Below are 20,449 nucleotides of genomic sequence, written 5' to 3'. Positions count from 1 at the left end.
ATTTTGTATTTTTTCTTAAGTAAAATTTTTTGACTTAAGCAAAAATGTAAAATTAATTGACTGAACATCCAAGTCCTTCTCACTATCTAAAAGAGTGCCTCTAAAAATAATTGCAGGTCCCACAGTCATCATAATATTAAATTGATAAAAATTTAAAGATTTATTTTATAAATTAAAAGAAAAAATATATGTTTAAAGAATAAGAGAGAAGAGGAAAAAATAAAAATAAAATATTAATTTTGAAGAGTACAAGAAGATTTTAAAAAATTTTAAAATAAATAATACTATTAAATAAATTTTTCTAATATCTTTAAATTAAATTTTAAACAAAATTTAAATATTTAATTTTTTATCCATATTTAATATTTTTATCAAATTATAAATTTTTTTTGTGATTGAAATTTCATGAAACTACTTTCATGACTATAAGTCTACTAAGAATCCACTCCAGATTCTACAAGAATTATTCTTTATTGTTGAAATGCTTACTAAAGAAAAAAAAATGGTAAATAATTTTTTGATATACTATTAATTATTAATTAAATTTTATTAAAAATTATATTTTCATTTTTAATTAATATTTTTTATATTTTATTATTTTTAATAAATTAAAATTAATAACTAAAAATATAATTTTAGTAGAGAAAAGTAAAGAATTTGACAAAAGAAAAAGAAAAAAAATTATAATCTTAAATATGAAATTAATTTTAATTTTGTAGGAAGTAAGATTCAATATTTAAAACTGTAATATGAAATGACTCTAAGTTTAATTAAAAAATCTACACATGTTGCCTTTGAAATGTGCGTCTAATGATAATTTTTTAATCTTTTCTTAATTACTCTTTTTATTACTTATAAAAATATAGAACAATTTACACCGCAAGATTTATTCATTGCGTTAGAGTAACACAAGAAATATATGATATTTAAATTTTAAGTATTTTTAATTATTAAAGCACAACTATGAGTTGATTATAGGTATTATTATAAATGTCAATAAATTCAAAAACTCTTCTAAACCAATTTTCATCTATATTTCTAATAAGAACACTAAAATCAACTCTTCGTAAGCTTTCTTGAGCACTCTCATCAATATTGAGGATGAATTTAAAATTTTGATAAGCTTTCCAACAAACCCAACATTTCAAGTGGTCTGAAAATACTACACTTGTTCATATAAATGAAACTGGTTGGTAAAGTTTATAACATCAAACATAATTTTATAAATTGAGATGTTTTTCTAACAATGCAATTAGCATTCTTGCCCCTTCACCATAGTGTAGCTAAAAGTAAGGAATAATTACCTTTATGTTGAGTTATAATTCACTTGTTGGCATCAAAGGAAGTTACAAATCCTTCATTTCATATATCTACATGAACTCATATTTTCTTAGATGTTGGATGCACTTGTAAGGAGGTTTAGCATTGGAGATTAGATTTAGACATGTTCCTTAAGTGCTAAGCATAAGGAGAAGCAATGGAAAAGCGACGAGACCAAAATTGAAAGCGAGCCAAAAGGCACTAAGGAAAGAAAGAGTGGAGGGATAATATTTCTTTGAGATTTAAGAAATACTTATAAGGAAGTTTAGTGATAAAGATGACTTTAGACAAGTTTCTTAAACGTCAAGTTAAAATGAAATTAATGAGACAATCTTTGACATAGTGAAGAATGTCCTCGATGTAAGTGTTACATATTAAGTAAATGAATGAAAACGTCAAATTATTATGATGCCTTAAGTAATTTGTGAGAAGGATATTATAACAAATAAGTTAAATTAGAATTTTTTTTTCATAAAGAAGACATCAAATCCACGTCTAACTAATGTATTGATATTGAGTTCTCCTATTAACGAACTAGTTAAAACTATGTTTACTTATATAACTTCATTCTAAATTACTTGACCAAATAAATATGTCTATAATATGACTATTAATTGACAAGTTAGATTCACAAGTAACTGAAGTAATTAATATTGGTATAAAACGTCAAATTTAAGTAAAAATTTACCTCTACTAAATCTAAATGTTCTTAACTTTGAGTTTGAGTGTTAATAAAAAAAGTGTAATCACATAACTTATAGCTAAAAATAAATTAAAAATATGTTGTTAACATTATTTTTATAAAATTCACCGAAAAAAAAACTAACTATTTTACTTTTTTTATTTATTACTTTAATATCTTCCTAATTATTACGTTTTTATTTAATCTCTAAAAGTAGTTTATTATAGTTTATTATAAATATTTTATCCTTTATTGAGACTTTTTACTTACTGTTGATATAATATATATGAGTTTATATATTCATTGTTTTAAAAATTTAAGGTTGTATTTAGAAAGAAATAATCTAAAAAATTTAACATTTATAACCAGGGATATTTAAAAATAAATAAATATGAAAAGAATTATTAATGATAATTATAAAAAATTAAGTATTTTAATTTTTTTTAAATTGTTATTCAAAACTTGTTGTCCTTAACGTAAAAATTTTCTAATTAAAATTTTAAAATATTTTAAAAATACTTATTTTAGTATCTAAATACATGTAATCTAATAATTTAAATTTCTTCTGTCCAAACAAAACTAATAACAATTTTATTATTTTTTAAAAAATGTTACCGTATGGCAATTTATGTAGTAACAAAAAGATTTTAGATTTTCTGGAAAGATGACATTGCGGCTGGTCCATTTTGTTTACAATAATCCTAATAAAAGTCAGAGAAAGCATTTTAATTTGAATCGTTAAGAATAAATCTTGACCGATCTAAGCGTATTTGGTCAAACTTTATAAATGCATAGCACAAAGCACGAAATAGACATCATGGATATAAAAAAAGCAGAATGAGGAAGTTTCATGGAAACTTCCGCAGACGAGAAAGTTAATATAGGACAAATACTAAATATATCTCACTATCTGGGTTTGGTATGAATAGCATATTTAATGGGAAAAAAAATATAGAAAGATGAGAATATTTTAAGGTTAAAAAGAAGAGAAAGGAAAGCAAAAGAAGTATGATATTATTACGTCTCATTAAGGATTGATAAATGGACATTTCGAGAATAATAACATGTAAATTTAAAATGTATTTAAGAGTTGTCTTGAGTTTGGTGTTAATGCCAAGATAAAAGTGTTTTGTATGATAAAACGTAGTTTGGTGTTTGCATACTTGCAGTGTAAAGTGTAAACAGATCTTTTCCCCCCATCAACTTTGGTCGTGTATAAAGCTACTGCTAATTATAATTACACGCTCGTTGTTGCACCACACAAGATGCCATAATTATGACATTAACACTTGGCCTAACATGCTAGCACTCGTGTCTTAAAAGTGTAAGAGATAATCATACTTACATATAAACACTTTTTATTCAAGCTTCAAGCTATATATTAAACTGACTTTCAGCATATAAAACTAATTTAATATTCATTTTTCAAGTAATTTAATAAAGTGTATTTAATATATGTATCCTATAGTCATGGACACTAACAATGGATTTCATTGTATTATGATTAATTCTGAAGACTTTTATTTCTAAATTTAACTTAGACATAACTCATTTTTTATTTAGTGTGAAGCAGTGTCAAACTAAATTATCCAACAAACGTTAACTCTTCATGAAAAGAAAGTGATCCAGCCGCACTTAACAAAAATAAAAAATAAAAAATTAATACTTAGCTAAAATTATAAATTGAAAAGGTATATTCCCAAAGGAGAACAATAATACCGTTGAAAGATTGCTAGTGTTGTTGTTTACTTGTTCTTTGGCTTCCCACTACCAGCAGCCACCGCATTCACCAACCTCTGCCACCCTTTTCTTAGTTTGACATTATTGTTCTTTTCAGTCCTTTAATGATGGTTTTGGTCGTTGAACTTTTAACTATTAATATCAATTTCATTTTTAATTATTCTTCTCATTTATTATTATATCTTCGACAAATCTGTAAGCAATATTGTTGTTTACTAGTATTCTACGAAATATATATTCATGTATATATGCATTTAAAGCAAAGTCTAATATAAAATTAAACACAAACTAATTTTAAAATGTGCAACGTTACAGTTAATAAATATAGCAAAGTCAAAAGCAGAAAGTGGGGTGGTGCTGTTCATTCCAACTCACGCACCTTTAGAAAATTCTAAAGTAACTGACTGGACTTGAGCAATGGTTATAAATTATATTGGAAAGAAGAAAAATTTTAAAAGCATCAGATTCTAAAATTCTCTTTCATGAACGGGTTTCCTAACCCCACCACATCACAAGACAATACAAGTTATCTAAAGTTGTTCAAAGACAAGACTAATTGACAAGTGACTAGTCCTCAGTCTTCACAAGTTCTATTTCTTAGACGAAAGAAATTCCCACTTAGCATCTTTGGAAAATTCCAGGCGCTAGCTTTGCTTGGTTTCCAAGCCAACATATTTCAACATTTTATACTGCTTCTAATGGTACAAATTTTGCATTTTTTCATGTATATTACTTAATCAAATATCTTGCTTTACCATGCACTTTATGCTGTGTGTGAGAGAGAGAAAGAGGTTGAGGTATGCAATTTGTCTTGATTTGATGTACTCATAAAATGTTTTTGATGTAAGATAATGTTCTCATACATTTGTCTTGTGCAATTACTTTGTCCCTTTACTTAATCCTTGAAAACAGGAAATTTTCTTCCGTTCATGAAACATGTTTCTCTTTTTCTCGTGATTTTGTCAAAGTGAATATGTGTAATACATGCTTTTATGTCTGTGAATTGTAATAGCATGTTATTTTTTAAAAATTTTCAGTGGTGAATTTGAACAAGCACATGAAGATTCCAATGGAGGAAAGGCCATTCCCTGCATGGTCATGGTCCATTGAACAGTGCTTGAAGGAATATGGAGTGAAACTGGAGAAGGGTCTAAGTTCCTATGAGGTTCAGAAGCGGCGTGAGAAATATGGTTGGAATGAGCTAGCAAAAGAGAAGGGGAAGCCCTTGTGGGAACTGGTATTAGAACAATTTGATGACATGCTGGTAAAGATACTTTTGGTTGCAGCCTTCATATCATTTCTTTTGGCTTATTTTCAAGGAAATGTATCAGGGGAATCTGGATTTGAAGCTTATGTGGAGCCACTTGTGATCATTTTGATTTTAGTCCTTAATGCTATTGTTGGTGTTTGGCAAGAGAACAATGCTGAAAAGGCTCTTGAAGCTCTTAAAGAGTTGCAATGTGAGTCTGGAAAAGTGTTAAGGAATGGATATTTTGCGCCTGATTTGCCTGCAAGAGAGCTTGTTCCTGGTGATGTTGTGGAATTGCATGTTGGAGATAAAGCCTCTGCTGACATGAGAGTTGCAGCTTTGAAAACCTCAACTTTGAGAGTTGAGCAAAGTTCTTTAACTGGAGAAGCAATGCCTGTTCTCAAAGGTACCAATCCTGTTTTCTTGGATGACTGTGAAATACAGGCCAAAGAAAACATGGTCTTTGCAGGCACCACTGTTGTCAATGGAAGCTGTCTTTGTATTGTTATTACCACAGGAATGAACACTGAAATTGGAAAGATACAGAAGCAAATACATGAGGCTTCTCAGGAGGACAGTGATACCCCTTTGAAGAAGAAGCTAGATGAGTTTGGTGGCAGGCTTACCACTGCAATTGGGCTAGTTTGTCTTATTGTTTGGGTTATTAACTACAAAAATTTCATTTCTTGGGATCTTGTGGATGGATGGCCCTCAAACATCCAATTTTCTTTCCGAAAGTGCACTTACTATTTCAAGATTGCTGTTGCTCTTGCTGTTGCTGCAATCCCGGAGGGTCTTCCTGCAGTTATCACAACTTGTTTAGCACTTGGTACAAGGAAAATGGCTCAAAAGAATGCAATTGTGAGAAAGCTTCCAAGCGTGGAAACTTTGGGATGTACTACTGTGATCTGTTCAGACAAAACTGGTACTTTGACAACAAATCAAATGGCTGTGACACAGTTCTTTACTTTGGGTGGGAAAACCAATGCTTCTAGAATCATTAGTGTTGAAGGGACCACTTATGATCCCAAAGATGGGGGAATTGTTGATTGGAGCTGCTATAACATGGATGCTAATTTGCTAGTCATGGCTGAAATATGTGCTGTTTGTAATGATGCTGGGATTTACTTTGATGGTCGCCTATTTAGAGCTACAGGTTTGCCTACTGAAGCTGCTCTCAAAGTTTTGGTTGAAAAGATGGGAGTTTCAGATGTGAAGGCAAGGAACAAAACTGGAGATAATGCACAACTTGGTGCAAACAACATGGTGGATAGCAACACAGTGAAGTTAGGTCAGCAAATGAACTTAACTTTATGGAAGATGAATGAACTCTCTACTGTACTAGGAATTACAAAGTGTACTATTTAATTCTTCTTGTACAGGTTGTTGTGAATGGTGGAATAAAAGATCCAAAAGGGTAGCTACATTGGAGTTTGATCGCATTCGGAAGTCAATGAGTGTTATTGTTCGTGAACCAAATGGACAAAATCGGCTTCTTGTCAAGGTGACTTGATCTGATGCTTTTAAAGAAACTATCTACAGTTGTTGGGTACAGGAAGTTGGATGCTTTAAATGCATATTCAAAATTGGATCTTATACAAACTATTTGTTATCATTTGAGAAAAAAAAAAGAAAAATGGTACTCATAGGACCTTTCAGGATTTTAGCATGTTGTTAACTTTCAGTAAAATTTACTAAAACAAGTAGAAATGGCACGGTAAACATAAGACGATTTAACTATATTTCCAAGTTGGGCTGAAAAGGGCAAAAAGGGGCTTGTGATGCCTAAGCCTGATTAATGAAGACAGTGACTTTCTTGTCTCTAGTGTCATACATTTTTCAAAGATCACTATTTTCTTTGTGTGATGTTGTGATTACTATTCTTTTATTCTTTAACTCACACCTTTCACAACATTATGGCTTTTGATTTGTGAATCACTAATTCTTAACTTGTGGGGTATGTGATGTGTGGATAGGTAAAAAGATCATCTTAGTTTTTACTTTATTGCTTTCATTTTGGCCATCATGTAAAATGTCTCCTTGAATTTTTACAGTTACCCACTTTTGGCTTCATTCTAAATGTAAATTGGGAGTTGTTTTGACATTCACTATTCATAAATTGTGACCTTTTTTATGCATGGTTTCATTTATTGCTGCTTTTTAAGTACTAAAGTAGTTGAATGACAGGGAGCTGTTGAGAGTTTACTCGAGCGTAGTTCACATGTTCAACTTGCTGATGGATCCCTGGTTCCAATAGATGATCAATGTAGGGAACTACTTCTTCAAAGACTCCAGGAGATGAGTTCAAAGGGATTGCGTTGTTTGGGCTTGGCATATAAGGATGAGTTGGGAGAATTTTCAGACTATTATGCAGACACTCATCCTGCCCACAAGAAATTGCTTGATCCAACACGCTACTCATCCATTGAAAGTAATCTAGTTTTTGTTGGTATTGTTGGCTTAAGAGTAAGTTTATGCCATTCCTTTTGCTTTACCTACCAATGAATCAATGATCACTCTTTTTCCATGCAACTTTTTGAGGAGATTCATTTAGTTCATAATAATTGTCTTGATCAGGACCCTCCTCGTGAGGAAGTTAATAAAGCAATTCAGGATTGTAAGGAAGCTGGTATAAGAGTTATGGTAATAACTGGTGATAACAAGTCAACAGCAGAGTCTATTTGTAGGGAAATCAAATTATTCTCTAAAGATGAGGATCTTACAGGACAAAGTTTGACTGGTAAGGAATTCATATCTCTTTCTCAATCAGACCAAGTTAAAATATTGTTGAGACCTGGAGGCAAGGTTTTCTCTAGAGCTGAGCCCAGACACAAGCAAGAAATTGTGAGACTTTTGAAGGAAATGGGGGAGATTGTTGCAATGACTGGAGATGGTGTGAATGATGCACCTGCACTTAAGCTTGCTGACATAGGGATTGCTATGGGCATAACTGGGACTGAGGTAACATGGCTTTTACTATGGTAGGGTGCAACTTTGTTTTATGTGAATGTCATATCATAACACTTTCATTTCTTTCTTCTTTTCTTCTCTTGTGGCATTGTATTTATGTCAGTGTTGTGATAAACTTTGGAAGTTGAGATGTATATTTCTAATTGTTAGAAACATCAATGTAAAGAGTGAAACGGGTATTGACTAAAAATGAGTTGAGATGTGTGTACTTGGACTTATAGCATTCTGATTGAAAGTTCATTTTTGGTTTGATTATTTCTAACCTTGTCTACTAAATGTTAAAGGTTGCAAAAGAAGCTTCAGATATGGTGCTTGCAGATGACAATTTTAGTACCATTGTTTCAGCAGTTGCTGAGGGTCGCTGTATTTATAATAACATGAAATCATTTGTCAGGTATATTATGTCTCTTCGTTTTTCATCTAGAATTTGATTGATTCACACTAGTCCTTCACATATACTCAATCTTCTTCAGGTACATGATATCATCAAATGTTGGGGAAGTAATATCCATATTCTTGACTGCTGCTCTGGGGATCCCAGAATGCATGATACCAGTGCAACTTTTGTGGGTGAATTTGGTTACTGATGGTCCACCTGCAACAGCTCTTGGTTTCAACCCTGCTGATGTTGATATCATGCAGAAGCCACCTCGCAAAAGTGATGATGCGCTTATAAATTCTTGGGTTCTTTTCCGTTATCTGGTAAGCTTTGCTCAAGTCCCTTCAATTTAATGCATAACTTTGGATGTCTTGCTCAAGTATCTCATAAATTCACGTAATAAAACCTATGTATAAAAGTTTTTATTAGAAATAGCAAGTTATCACAAAATTCAATGCATTAATAACATTAAATGCAACCATTTTTTAATAAAATACTTACTATTTTTTGATTACTTGATACTTATTATGTACCCTCAGAGACATGTTAAAAAAATCATAAATTCATTAATCTAATATAAACTTTGTATTGATCACATGATAACCAAACTAATGTTCATGGCAGGTAATTGGTTCCTATGTCGGACTTGCAACAGTAGGAATTTTTGTCTTGTGGTACACACAAGCATCTTTTCTTGGCATCAATCTTGTGAATGATGGTCACACAACTATAGAATTATCTCAGCTTCGCAACTGGGGGGAGTGTCACTCATGGTCTAATTTTACTGTTGCTCCATTTGCTATTGGAGGGGGTCGCTTGATCACATTTTCAAATCCTTGTGACTATTTTTCAGTTGGCAAAGTAAAGGCCATGACTCTCTCTCTCTCAGTCTTGGTGGCAATTGAGATGTTTAATTCGTTGAATGCCCTCTCAGAAGACAATAGCTTGAGGAAATTACCACCTTGGAGGAATCCTTGGCTTTTGGTAGCCATGTCAATATCACTAGGACTCCACTGCCTCATACTCTATGTGCCATTCCTAGCAGATGTGTTTGGTGTTGTTCCACTTAGTTTGAATGAGTGGTTTATGGTCTTTTTAGTATCAGCACCTGTTGTTCTTATTGATGAGATTCTGAAATTAATAGTAAGGAGTCAAAGGAGGTTGACTAAGGAGAAAGAAGCATGATTAAGTCTCAGGTTTATGGCCACTATACAAAGCAATACAAGAGGGTGATAGGATGATAAATGGGAGTATCAAGCAAAATTCTTTGATATAGTTTTTGTTTAACCTTTAGGATAAGTTCAGTTCATTAATTCGTGGTGAGAAATTTGTCATGTTTTATGATCATACAGTAAATATATTTTTACAAACATTTGTTCATATGCTCTCTCCCCTTTTTACGTTTGAGAAAAATCTAAATGCAATGTCTAAAGGGAAAAAAAAAGCTTTAACATAATACTTGCGAGTGACATATTGAGAAATCGGAAAAATACGTTTTTTTTTGTTAGGAAAATGTATGTTCAATTGAAACAAGGCCATCTATACTTTTTGAAAAAAATAAATAAAAAAATTCATGACAATTTTGCTCAATCCCCCGTCACTGCTACCAACCAAAAAGAAGTGACATTGGACTATTTATGACGTTGGTAGTAAAATCCAAATAATAACGTAGTTGAATAATTTTTTTTATCCATTTTGTTAACTTCAATTTTAAAGGTTTAGTGTATGTATTTAATAAAATATTTGGAAAAAAAACATCTATTATACTTCTGGGTCTCTAATACTTTGTATGCTTAAATTCAATTCTAATAATAAATTCTTCTTTTTTAAAAAAATACATCTACGTAATACTGTCTTCTTTTTAATAAAAATTCATTTTTATAAGCTTAAACTCAACTATCAGCCGAAGTAAATAAAACTCTTTTTTAAGATGATTATCTTCCAGAAAGAGGCAAAGGAATTACATTAGCGTTAAAGCCTTTCATAGAATATATTTCATGAAGCTTGGTGGGGGTTGTTAGTGTACAAACATGAATATTTTATTATTTTCCACTTGCACCCTTGAGTATCAAAAACTGATTATATACCGACACATTTGCTAGGCAATTGATGAAAAATTTCATGGTTGGAATTTTGGGATGTCCATTATTAATCGTACTCCTATGATTCGTTGCTCAAATCAAGATCCAAATGGCATTCAAACGCACTTCTATTAAGCTTTATCATTTCATAAACTCCATCAAGCAACGCAAAAATTTCTTTGCTTTCTGGATGTGATCTATCTTCCACAATGAACTTATGCAATTGACCACCCTCTTCAAGGAAACTATGTCCAGCAGCCTTAGCAATTTGGCTTCCCTTCATCACCTTCCTAAGCTTTGAAACTCTATCCCATTGACCAGCTGATGCATAAATGTTGGAAAGAATGACATAGTTTCCAGGATTCCAAGGCTCAAGTGCAAATAGACACTCAGCTGCTATCTCAGCCACCTCAACATTACCATGGAAGCTGCAAGCTCCCAACAAAGCCCCCCATATTACTGAGTCCGGTTTCATTGGCAAACTTTGTATGACATTATAAGCTTCTCTCAATTGCCCGGCTCGGCCTAGGAGATCAACCATGCAGCCATAGTGTTCTAGTTTGGGAACAATGTTGAAGGCTGTGGTCATTGACTTGAAGATATGCCTACCCTTTTCAACCATGCCTCCATGAGTGCATGCCAAGAGGAGCCCCACAAATGTCACATCATCAGGTGAAGATCCTTCTCCCTGCACCATCAATGACACAGAGACATCAATATTAGAATCCTTTAGAACTTATCAAAGGTTCAAAATCACTGATATCAATGAAAGGAAACCAATTAAAAACAAGGCTAGCCGTGCTTACCAGCATTTGTTCATAAAGCTCAAGGGCCTGTTCACATTGTCCATGGACAGCCAAACCCATGATCATTGAATTCCAAGAGCACAGGGTTCTCATGCTTCCAATCTCATCGAAAACTCGCCAAGCAAAATCAATCTTACCACACTTTGCATACATCTCCAATACAGCATTTCTCACATATAAATTCTTAAAAAACCCATTTTTCCTAGCATATGATTCAACCCTCTGCCCAATCTCAAGTGCCCCAAGATTTGCACAAGCCGGCAAAATGCTTGCCAAAGTTACTTGATTGGGCATTATGTTTTTCTCCTGCTCCATCCTCAGAAACAACCCCAAAGCCTTCTCATACTGTTTATTCTGTGAGTAACCAGATATCATGGTGGTCCATGACACCACATTCCTAGAAGGCATCAACCTAAACAACCCCAATGCTCCCTCCATATCACCAAATCTTGCATACCCTGCCATCATAGCATTCCATGTGGGTACCCCTCTCACAGCCATTTCCTCAAACAGTTGGCGTGCCAGCTCCAAAGTACCCACTTTGGCATACATGTCAAGCAAAGCAGTGGCAGCAAAGAGATCAGGTTCAAAGCCTGATTTGATGAAATGGGTATGGAGTATTTGACCAATGGGAGGGGAAGAAAGGGAAGTGCATGCAGAGAAGAGGAAGTTGAAAGTGTGTTGATTTGGGGGGAGGCCATGAAGGCGCATTTGAGAGTAAAGCGAGAAGCATTGGTACTGGGAATGGAAGGTGTAGGCTTGAATGAGCTTGTTGTAGAGAAAAACGGTTGGCTTTGGAGAATGCTGCAACACCATGTGTGCATAGTGTAGGTTTGGGATTTCAAGTAGCTTCTCTATTAGGATTTTGGTGTGGTCTATGCCATTTCTCAGAGTGTAACCATGGATTTGCTTCACTTGCTTCATCACATCGCAATAGCCTTTTTAGAGTTTGGGTTCCTCAAAAGTTGGAAAATCGAAGTTGTTGTCTCGGATAATAATGTCATCTCTTAGTACAAAACAAAGCCACGTACAACGTTTTCGCGCGTTTGCTGGTTTACAAAAAAGGAATTAACTGGTTCGAAAACCCATAATTTAATTGTTTTATTGGATCATAATGACAAGAGTGGTGTTTGGCTATATATATATATATATGTGTGTGTAAAAATTAATATAATATTCATTCATAATAAACGTAAAAAAGAGTATTAAAATCGATTATGAAAAAATTCATATTACTATTGATCATGAAATCTTGTGTATAAAAAATTAATATAATATTTTAACCTCGTAAGGAATTACTACGAAATAATTTGGACAAATTCATTCATGCATGTATAAATATAATTGTGCAGTTATAGTAAAGTCACATCATACTAGAACAAATGATTGCCATGCTCCTTGTCAAATACCTCGTAACCTTTTTCACCATATAAGAAATGGGTTCAAATAGCAAATAATACAAATATTCGAGAAAGGGATTTTTTTTATTTTCCTCTTACACTAAACCATAACAACAATCAATTTTCAAATGAATGTACAAGCAATTTGAGACGTTTAATATAGGCCTCAAATAAATCCACGCATGTCCAAACGGTGCTGCTGTATTGATACACTTAACAGCTCAAACTTAACACAGGTCACAATGGTTCAGGAGCCTAAATGATACCCCAAGAGAACTAGCTAAGGGCAAAGCTTTTCGGTCAAATGGTTAAAAGATTAAGGAACATCATGTGGGGTTCTCCTGGTTGGTGAGACAACATTATGTTAATGTGCACTGAGGAAAGCAGTTATCTCGGTTAAAGAAGCAAAGGTTCCATTTCCTGCCCAAGCACGTAGTTGATGTCATGCATAGTGAATGCATCAAGGGAAGGTTATTCCACATGGTTAGTTCCTTAGTACATGAACAAATATTTTTCTTTAGAAATATGAAGATTGATCATGAAGCACGTTCAAATGTGCCAATATTCTAGCTGACATGGATCTCACATTACCATCACCCCTTTGAGTTAAGTCCACTAGAGACATTTGAGCTAAGCCGCCATACATCTGTTTGAACTCGAGTAGCCGAAAAATCCTTTCCAAAGCATCTAGAGACTTCTCCTGCAACCTAGGAGAGGGAGAACCAAGAAACCTTATTATTAATGGTATGGCATTTGCTTCTGCAAGCACTTTACTACCACTCTGGAGTCTTTCATCTTCAATTAATGTTAATAGAGCATCCAAAGAAGCCTCACAAACTCCAGGATCAGATTCCCCAAGAGTTCTTGTAAGTGGTCCTACTGCATTAGCCTCTAAAAGGCAAAATGATGATTTCACAGAACATATTCCTCCATGAACTATGCAGCCAATATCAGCTGGTGCTGAGAAACACCATAGTCCTTTGCGCTTGGCTACTGGTTTGCTCAGACTCACTGAACTTTTAGAAAATTGAGTAAGAGACTGTGCCACGTGTTGTTTTGTCAAGGTAGTTCCATTTTCAAGCAACTGCACTAAAATAGTTATAATCCCAGTTTCAGCTACACTTTTTTGCCATTCCAAGTTTGTTGGAACTGTGAAACGGCGTAGGGCACCAATGGCATTCTCTACAAACTTATCCTTTTGAAGATCTCTGTCTTTCCCATCTTGGACATAACTTTTAATGATTGGCAGTGTGCCTGCATCCAGAAGCCATTGAGTTATCTGGTGATTTTCTGGAAGATAGCATATTATTCCCATAGCAGAAAGCTTTTCCTCCTCATCAGATGAATATTTCAGGATTTGGAGTAAATTATTGATGCAGTTCTGATCCACATTCCCCCGTATGATTGCCTCATCACAACTCTCTACCAAGCAAGAAAACAACTTTACAGCACTTGCTCGTAGTTTTAGCCTCTCATTCTCAAACAGTCGAACCAGTTCCGGAACAGCTGAGCACTGCTCATACATAAGTAGACTAATTTAATTATGGTATATTGCCATGCAACAAAAACAGAAAAATAGTTTCAAGATTTTAGATAAGGACAAGTGAATGAGTGACTGAACCGTAGTGAGTGAACTTAATGCTAAACACTGGAAATTTTGATCCTCAGTGTAAAATATATCAGAACAGGCCTAAGGTATAATTTTTTCATTTTATTGGTACAAGGCACATAACTACATAACCTATAAGGTTTAAGGACAATGGATAAGCAAATCATGCATTGCTATCACCAAATAAGACAGACAGAGATAGAAGATCAATAGCATCAGCAATACTAGGTATAAAAGAAAAGTTAACCATAGAGTCATCAAGGAAAGCACCACAATATAAACAGTAAACATGAATTCCACTTCTAAATATATGAAACTTCTACAATAGCATGTACTAGAAAATTAGTCCAAACACCCTCCAGACACCTTATTAGAAACTAAAAGAATTCTCAGAAAAGAAAAAAAAAAAACAATGACAAAAGCATACCAAGAGGGGGAGGGGGGATGAAAAATAATTTTACTGATAGTTGTTTTACTGCACTGTCTTTTGTTTCTGGATGAATGTTTTACTGCAAATTTTGTTAGATTGTTAACTGTTCAACTGTAGTCAAGAGTTAAACCTTATAATTTCACCACTCTGGGCAATACCAGTTTCAGAAGATTTGCAAGTTATGACACCATCAATTATCAAACATCAGTCATATATTAAAATTAAAGGAATAAAGATTCAGGAAAATAAAGAAATATGAGAACAAGTTTGTTTCTATCATTATCAAGGGCTGAATGTATTAAATTTCTAAACTTAATAGAGTGCTTGAAATTGCAAAACAACAATCAAAGCAATTGCTTCCTGGATCCTTGTCTGATTAAACATAAAATGTTTATATAGCTAGAATCTAGCCAGTTCTGCCTTTGCTCTTTAGTTAATAGAAAGTTGACCTAGATGCATGATGTCTAGTAATCAGCAATTTCGCTCTCTGGCAATCTTAAACTGGGAGGAATTTCATTTGACAGAAGGACTTGGTCTATTGATTGTATCAAGTCTTTGTTATTTGCCAATTGGAAGATATTTTCAAATTCTGTCTTAAAACATGATTAGTAAGATAGAAACTTAAACAGTAAGATGGATCTCTTAGAGCTTAAATGGTTTTTGCCTAGTTTCTCTAGATGTGCTTGCAGCATTCACCATGTTGAGAGAGTGATTTGCCTATTCAGTGCACTAATGATTCAGCAGAAAACATTTTTAGCTGTTGTAAGTAGACTTCAGCTTCTGTAAGACTCATACCTCTTTTAGTTTGGTTCTGATATATGAAGCTGAAAAAGGTGACTGACACAGGGCATAAAATGTCTGAATAATGTTTTGCTGCACACCCGGCTGTGAGACACTAACTAAAGAGAAGAGATTAAAAACATCATCATCAGATTCTAGTAATAAAACAGGTCTTTGAGCATCTTGAGAGATAGTTGATGCAGCAAGTTGCACAACTATGGCTGCTACATCTTCCCATAAACAAGAGGTTTGTATGCTGCGATGGAAAAGGAGGTTAAGTAGCCGTCGTGCAGCCCCCTGTCTAATCATTTCCTGTCCATTTTTCTTTGAACTGGATAAATTCCTAAGAGCTTTAATAGCCACTATTTTCACCTGAAGATCATTGTGTGAGAACATGTGAAGAAGAGGAATCAGTACACCACCGTCAAATAAGGATTCCTTATTGTGGTCAGTTAACTCCATTTCTGCTAAATTTGTGGCCATAATCATCTTTACATCATCTGGTCCTGCATAGAGGGAGAGAGAGAGACAGGTTATGGTAAAGGCTTATTCTCACACCATCACTTTTGTCTCTTTGTAGCCAATATTCAGATTGATGCATTGAAGTAGTGTCCCAAACTGAAATTTGTTCAGTTCTTGAAACTAAATAACAAAAACATAACCTTATTGTACTACTAGTTGCACAAGATAAAGCTTATTTTTTATTCCAAGCTTTTATATTTCATGCATATCTTTTAACAGATTAAAGGGGTAAAAGAATTCGCCATTCAATGCTAATACACTGACTCAACTTATGTAGGTTAAAGATTAAACCTGAGGAGAGACGCTGCAATAAATGTTTGAAATAATTTGCTTTTGCCATCTGTATAACATTCTGATCAGAGTATGAAAGATTATCTAATAGCATTGTTGCATCTCTAGCAGCTTGATTGTCATCTCCGCTAGACATAGTTACCAATAGTAGTATGCAACCTTGAACCTTTCCAATGTGCTCTCGTGCTGAATCATACTCAGATAATTCAAGCAGCAATGCCACGGCTAACTTCCTTTCTTCTGGACGACGTCCAAGAGAATGGACAATAGATTCAATTGCATTGTCAACGGTTGCAATTCTTTCCTGCATAAAAGGACGGTCTTGAATGTCCATTATGAAATCAAATGTAGTTCAATATGATCTAAAGCAACATTTATTTGAATGTTTAATTATGTGACAAATATTGTAGATTTAGGGGTTTAAAAAGGAGATGCAATCATCCATCACACAGTAACATAAAATGAACAGTGTTTCTAACATGCTTGAGACCACACAATAAGAACCTATACATTGTAATTTTTTAATGAAAATTACAAGATCCAATACATTGATAACATTAAATACTATAATTTTCAATAAAAGCTTTCGATTTATTATTTTTTATTATGTACCCTTGAACACATCAAAACTAAAAAATGAAACAAGTTGAGAAAAAAACAAGGAGGAAAGATAGTTATAAGAGAAAGGACTAAGGAGTGCAACATGATCAAAATTCTAGATAAAATTGTGCTGAAAATTATATTTAATTCCTAAGCTCATTTTTTGGTAGTGTTTTCAAATGTCTAATAGAGGCATGGATGACAAAGGCCCTAACCAATCTGTCTTTGAATGTCAGATAGACTGCATCCTATTAATTATGAATATCTTCTCCAGATTCTTGTTTTGCCGTGTTTGGTTTCTAGCTTAAAGGGAAATTCGGTTATATGATGGTGTTATTAAAGCTAGAATCATTTTCAACAAAAATTTCCAGAATTCATTTATTTTATCTAAAACTATAGCTGTCATTGATCATTACATCTTTAGAAAGCCAAATATTGAATGTAGCAAAGATGCTATACTCCTTGTTAAAATATAAAAAGTGAAGTATCAATTTAAGTACCTTAGCTTCTTCATTATCCTTTGCCAGCATGCCAAGGACGACAAGAGCATGGTTCCGTATATCACGGTTTCTTGAATCAAGAATTTGGATGAGAATTGGTATGTAATTCTCCAGTATCACCCATTCCCTGTGTTGGTCTCTTTGTATACACAAATCCTGAAGGGTTCTCAGACCATCCAGCATGTCATCATCATTCCCAGACTGGATTTTTTCTTTCACAGTAGCAATTTTAATCATTGTATTTCTATCCTTCCATTCTTCTATGGATTGTTTCAATGTTTTGTTAGGTCTCAAAATTGATGTGTCTAAAGGAATCAAGGTTAGGGGACACAATCTGTTTCCTTCTGCAAACCACTTCTCTATTGCAATTCTCTCAAAGGTCTGTCCTGATGAAGTTTCTACAGGATCCACCATAACATCCTGTGTGATGGGGCAATAAAATGATTGCAAAGGCTCCAAGAATCGACTACCCAACGATTGACGTTTTGCAAAGTATTTGAGTTCCCTTTCTCTTGGTGATGAAGCTGCATCAGCCCTTTGCAACAAAGCAATGATTTGATCCATTTGCATAGCTTCAGCTAATTCCTTCCTATCACGAGCATTCTCAATTTCATTTTTAAACTCTTGAAGCTCCATCTTTATTGTTGACTTCTCATTCTTAATCCCAACTGCCTCTGCAATGAGAATCAGCAAATCATTGGCATAGGAACGGTCAACATTATTTCCTCTTATCCCTGACTCAATTTTCTCTAAAATCTCTTCTTCAGCTACAGCTGCCTTAAACCCAGCTGTCTGCATATGATCACATAGCTTTTCAATTTCTTCAATCACTCCTGAAGAAAGACCTGATAAGGCTAAAGGTAGAAGACTAAGTGCTGTGCTCAGTTTCTTTGTGTGGTTTTCTAAGCTTTTAATAATGGACCTGCAACTAAATAGGAGATAAACCTTGCTCTTGTTCCTGCATTCTAGAGCCAGTTGCTTTGCACCTTTTATTTCTTTATTCATGGTCTCGATAGCTCGGTTGAATGCCTCAGAATCACTGATTTTTCCTTTCCTCAATTCTTTTAAGACAGGCTCAATTCTTTCCATGTAAGTTGCAAGTTCCTTAAAACTGTCCTTCTCCACAAGGACATCAGTAGCATAAACTAGGAACTCAGCAATGGTATCTATAGTTTGAGAAATGGCTGCTGCGGTAGGACCAGAAGTTAACACATCTAGAACCATCATCTTGCAACACAATTTAGGCAAGGAAATATGATCCTGTTTCTTTCCATGAAACAAGAACACACTCACTAACTAATGTTGCAAGAAGGATTGCAGAAATTTCCTGAGACTTCTCGTTCAGAAATGCCCCCATACCCATTTCAATTCAATTCCAAATGCCTAAATCTGATATCAATATAATAAAACAAAAGAATTCATCAGATTCATTTACCATTTATTTTTCTACACAAATAATAAACTATGAGTTCATAATCAAATTAGTCCCATAAAGATATAGAGTTGGTTAAATTAATTAGTTCTTGAATGAGGGAAATTTCACTCAATGTTCTTGAATGTGCATTTTCAGTTAGATTAGTCCCCACTTCACGAATCCTAGAAACTAATTTGACCAATGGAATACACTTTACTAATTTAACGATTAAAAGGCATATTAAGAGATCACAAATTTAATTTGGTTTGTGACGGTATTATGGATACGTAAATCACACTAAAATTTGAACAAATATTGACAATCTTTTGAGCTGATGAAAAATATGTCATATTTTGAAATTTGAATTTTCTTCAGCGCAAGCAAGGGGTACTTGGACCTGGCATCTTGCCTTGCTTATTGTTATAAGGAAGGAAAAAGAGAAAATTGAGGCTCAACGGCAAAAATGAATCAACAATCTAAAATTGATTTGGCTACATTCATACATACAGTCCAACTTCATCTTCTCCAATCCACAATATTCCACGACACCATCAAAATGCTTATGCCATTATGAATTTTGAAGAACTCAGTCCAACAAGCGAAAAGCTATAAAGTTGACTTGACTAATTGATACCCCTTCTTTTCCATGGACTTCATGGATGCCAAATAATGCCACTAGCTTTTCAGTTATCTTTCTCCACCAACATTTTCTCAGCTCCCAAGCAAAACAAACCAAATCCAGACCCCAAAAAAGCTAGTTCCCTTGCTCTATGGAACTGTATCCCCTCCCTCCCCACCTACCCTTTTTCCTAGGCAATAATATCAATCACAGAAAAGCATGGAATAACTTACTACCTACAGGTGAATCATGTATCATATAAAAAACTCAGGTTAAGGTAAAGGAGATGTCAAAAAAGCTTCTTCTTTTTTTGTGACCTCATTAACACATAATCTGATTTGCCTTCTATGGAAGCAAAAAGAGAAAAGTCAAAGTCAACAAATACCTGAGGGAACCATGAAAATTGAGAGACCCCGTTTGCCCGTTTGAGCAAAGGAAAGTAAAATTCCCAGAGAAACTAGATCCTAGCACACAGGCTGAGATTGTATATGTTTTCTCTAGTATCCAAGTCTAGAGGACTTTTCCATCCCTGTCTTTGACCTGCTACAAGGAAAAGCTTATTAGATGCACTAGTTTTACTATGTTATGTACGTGTATAAATAGTTAAATATCAACAAATAGATGTAATTATATGCAGCGTATAATATGGTTTATGAAAAAAAATTGGACAAATCATGAACCTTCGAAACATTATCCGATGGATATAATAATATAATATAAAAATCAGTATTTCGTGAAAATTGCAAACTAGTTCCCTTTTAAATTATGTTTGCTGTATTTGCAAAAATACCCTTGATTGAGGCTCTCTGTGAAAAATTTGGAAGTGCTGAGATCCTACTTTGTTAAAAGAATATTGCTTGCATGTTCAGTGTCTCCATCCATGTCTTTCTTTGAAGGCTTTTTTACCATGTTTGACGTAAATTTTGAAATTATTTTTTAAAAGAATTTAAAAATAAATAATTTAATTGTATATGTTTTTTTTTTTATTTGATGGATTTTTTAATGCATAAATTTTGCATGTGCCAGAAAGAAATCTTGTAAGAATAAAATTAAAGCT

The 20,449-nt window shown here is 33.8% G+C and overlaps 3 protein-coding genes across 6 annotated transcripts; 1 reads left to right on the top strand and 2 right to left on the bottom strand.

Moving 5' to 3' along the window:
• The first annotated feature begins 4,212 nt into the window (after positions 1-4,212).
• LOC113849553 (calcium-transporting ATPase, endoplasmic reticulum-type) lies at positions 4,213-9,718 on the top strand. 2 transcript variants are annotated; one of them, XM_027479541.1, is made up of 8 exons: positions 4,213-4,443; positions 4,780-6,282; positions 6,374-6,495; positions 7,179-7,457; positions 7,569-7,952; positions 8,246-8,355; positions 8,435-8,663; positions 8,965-9,718. In XM_027479541.1, exons 2-8 carry the CDS (start codon positions 4,800-4,802, stop codon positions 9,523-9,525), a joined length of 3,168 nt encoding a protein of 1,055 aa, XP_027335342.1. In that variant the 5' UTR covers positions 4,213-4,443; positions 4,780-4,799; the 3' UTR covers positions 9,526-9,718. The 2 variants fall into 2 exon arrangements, with proteins under 2 accessions (XP_027335342.1, XP_027335343.1); XM_027479542.1 differs by lacking the exon at positions 4,213-4,443 and adding an exon at positions 4,446-4,539.
• A 782-nt stretch (positions 9,719-10,500) lies between these two features.
• On the bottom strand, positions 10,501-12,151 carry LOC113851077 (pentatricopeptide repeat-containing protein At5g08510). The gene is made up of 2 exons (XM_027481564.1): positions 11,228-12,151; positions 10,501-11,109 (listed from the first exon to the last, which is right to left on the bottom strand). Exons 1-2 carry the CDS (start codon positions 12,149-12,151, stop codon positions 10,501-10,503), a joined length of 1,533 nt encoding a protein of 510 aa, XP_027337365.1.
• A 451-nt stretch (positions 12,152-12,602) lies between these two features.
• LOC113849787 (U-box domain-containing protein 43-like) lies at positions 12,603-19,993 on the bottom strand. 3 transcript variants are annotated; one of them, XM_027479955.1, is made up of 6 exons: positions 19,778-19,967; positions 17,360-18,748; positions 16,260-16,563; positions 15,462-15,952; positions 13,457-14,140; positions 12,780-13,408 (listed from the first exon to the last, which is right to left on the bottom strand). In XM_027479955.1, the coding sequence occupies exons 2-6, from the start codon at positions 18,584-18,586 to the stop codon at positions 13,145-13,147; spliced, it is 2,970 nt and encodes a 989-aa protein (XP_027335756.1). In that variant the 5' UTR covers positions 18,587-18,748; positions 19,778-19,967; the 3' UTR covers positions 12,780-13,144. The 3 variants fall into 3 exon arrangements, with proteins under 3 accessions (XP_027335755.1, XP_027335757.1, XP_027335756.1); XM_027479954.1 differs by having other exon boundaries at positions 12,603-14,140; positions 19,778-19,993; XM_027479956.1 differs by having other exon boundaries at positions 12,613-14,140; positions 15,819-15,952.
• Positions 19,994-20,449: the final 456 nt, after the last annotated feature.

The sequence above is a fragment of the Abrus precatorius genome, unplaced genomic scaffold (genome assembly GCF_003935025.1).
Source record: "Abrus precatorius isolate BTA unplaced genomic scaffold, Abrus_2018 Scaffold9, whole genome shotgun sequence".
NCBI lineage: Eukaryota > Viridiplantae > Streptophyta > Magnoliopsida > Fabales > Fabaceae > Abrus > Abrus precatorius.
This window is presented reverse-complemented; position numbering and strand designations above follow the sequence as displayed.

Excerpts from the sequence above, each read along its gene's own strand:
- LOC113849553 (XM_027479541.1), top strand. The coding sequence starts at position 4,800 with ATGAAGATTCCAATGGAGGAAAGGCCATTCCCTGCATGGTCATGGTCC. Across the intron at positions 7,953-8,245 it reads TGGGCATAACTGGGACTGAG|GTTGCAAAAGAAGCTTCAGA; the intron begins GTAACATGGCTT and ends TAAATGTTAAAG. Across the intron at positions 8,664-8,964 it reads GGGTTCTTTTCCGTTATCTG|GTAATTGGTTCCTATGTCGG; the intron begins GTAAGCTTTGCT and ends TGTTCATGGCAG.
- LOC113851077 (XM_027481564.1), bottom strand. The coding sequence starts at position 12,151 with ATGAAGCAAGTGAAGCAAATCCATGGTTACACTCTGAGAAATGGCATA. Across the intron at positions 11,110-11,227 it reads AGCTTTATGAACAAATGCTG|GGAGAAGGATCTTCACCTGA; the intron begins GTAAGCACGGCT and ends TTGATGGTGCAG.
- LOC113849787 (XM_027479954.1), bottom strand. The coding sequence starts at position 18,586 with ATGATGGTTCTAGATGTGTTAACTTCTGGTCCTACCGCAGCAGCCATT. Across the intron at positions 15,953-16,259 it reads ATTGCAGCGTCTCTCCTCAG|GACCAGATGATGTAAAGATG; the intron begins GTTTAATCTTTA and ends CCCTCTATGCAG. Across the intron at positions 14,141-15,461 it reads TCAGAACCAAACTAAAAGAG|TGCTCAGCTGTTCCGGAACT; the intron begins GTATGAGTCTTA and ends ATGTATGAGCAG.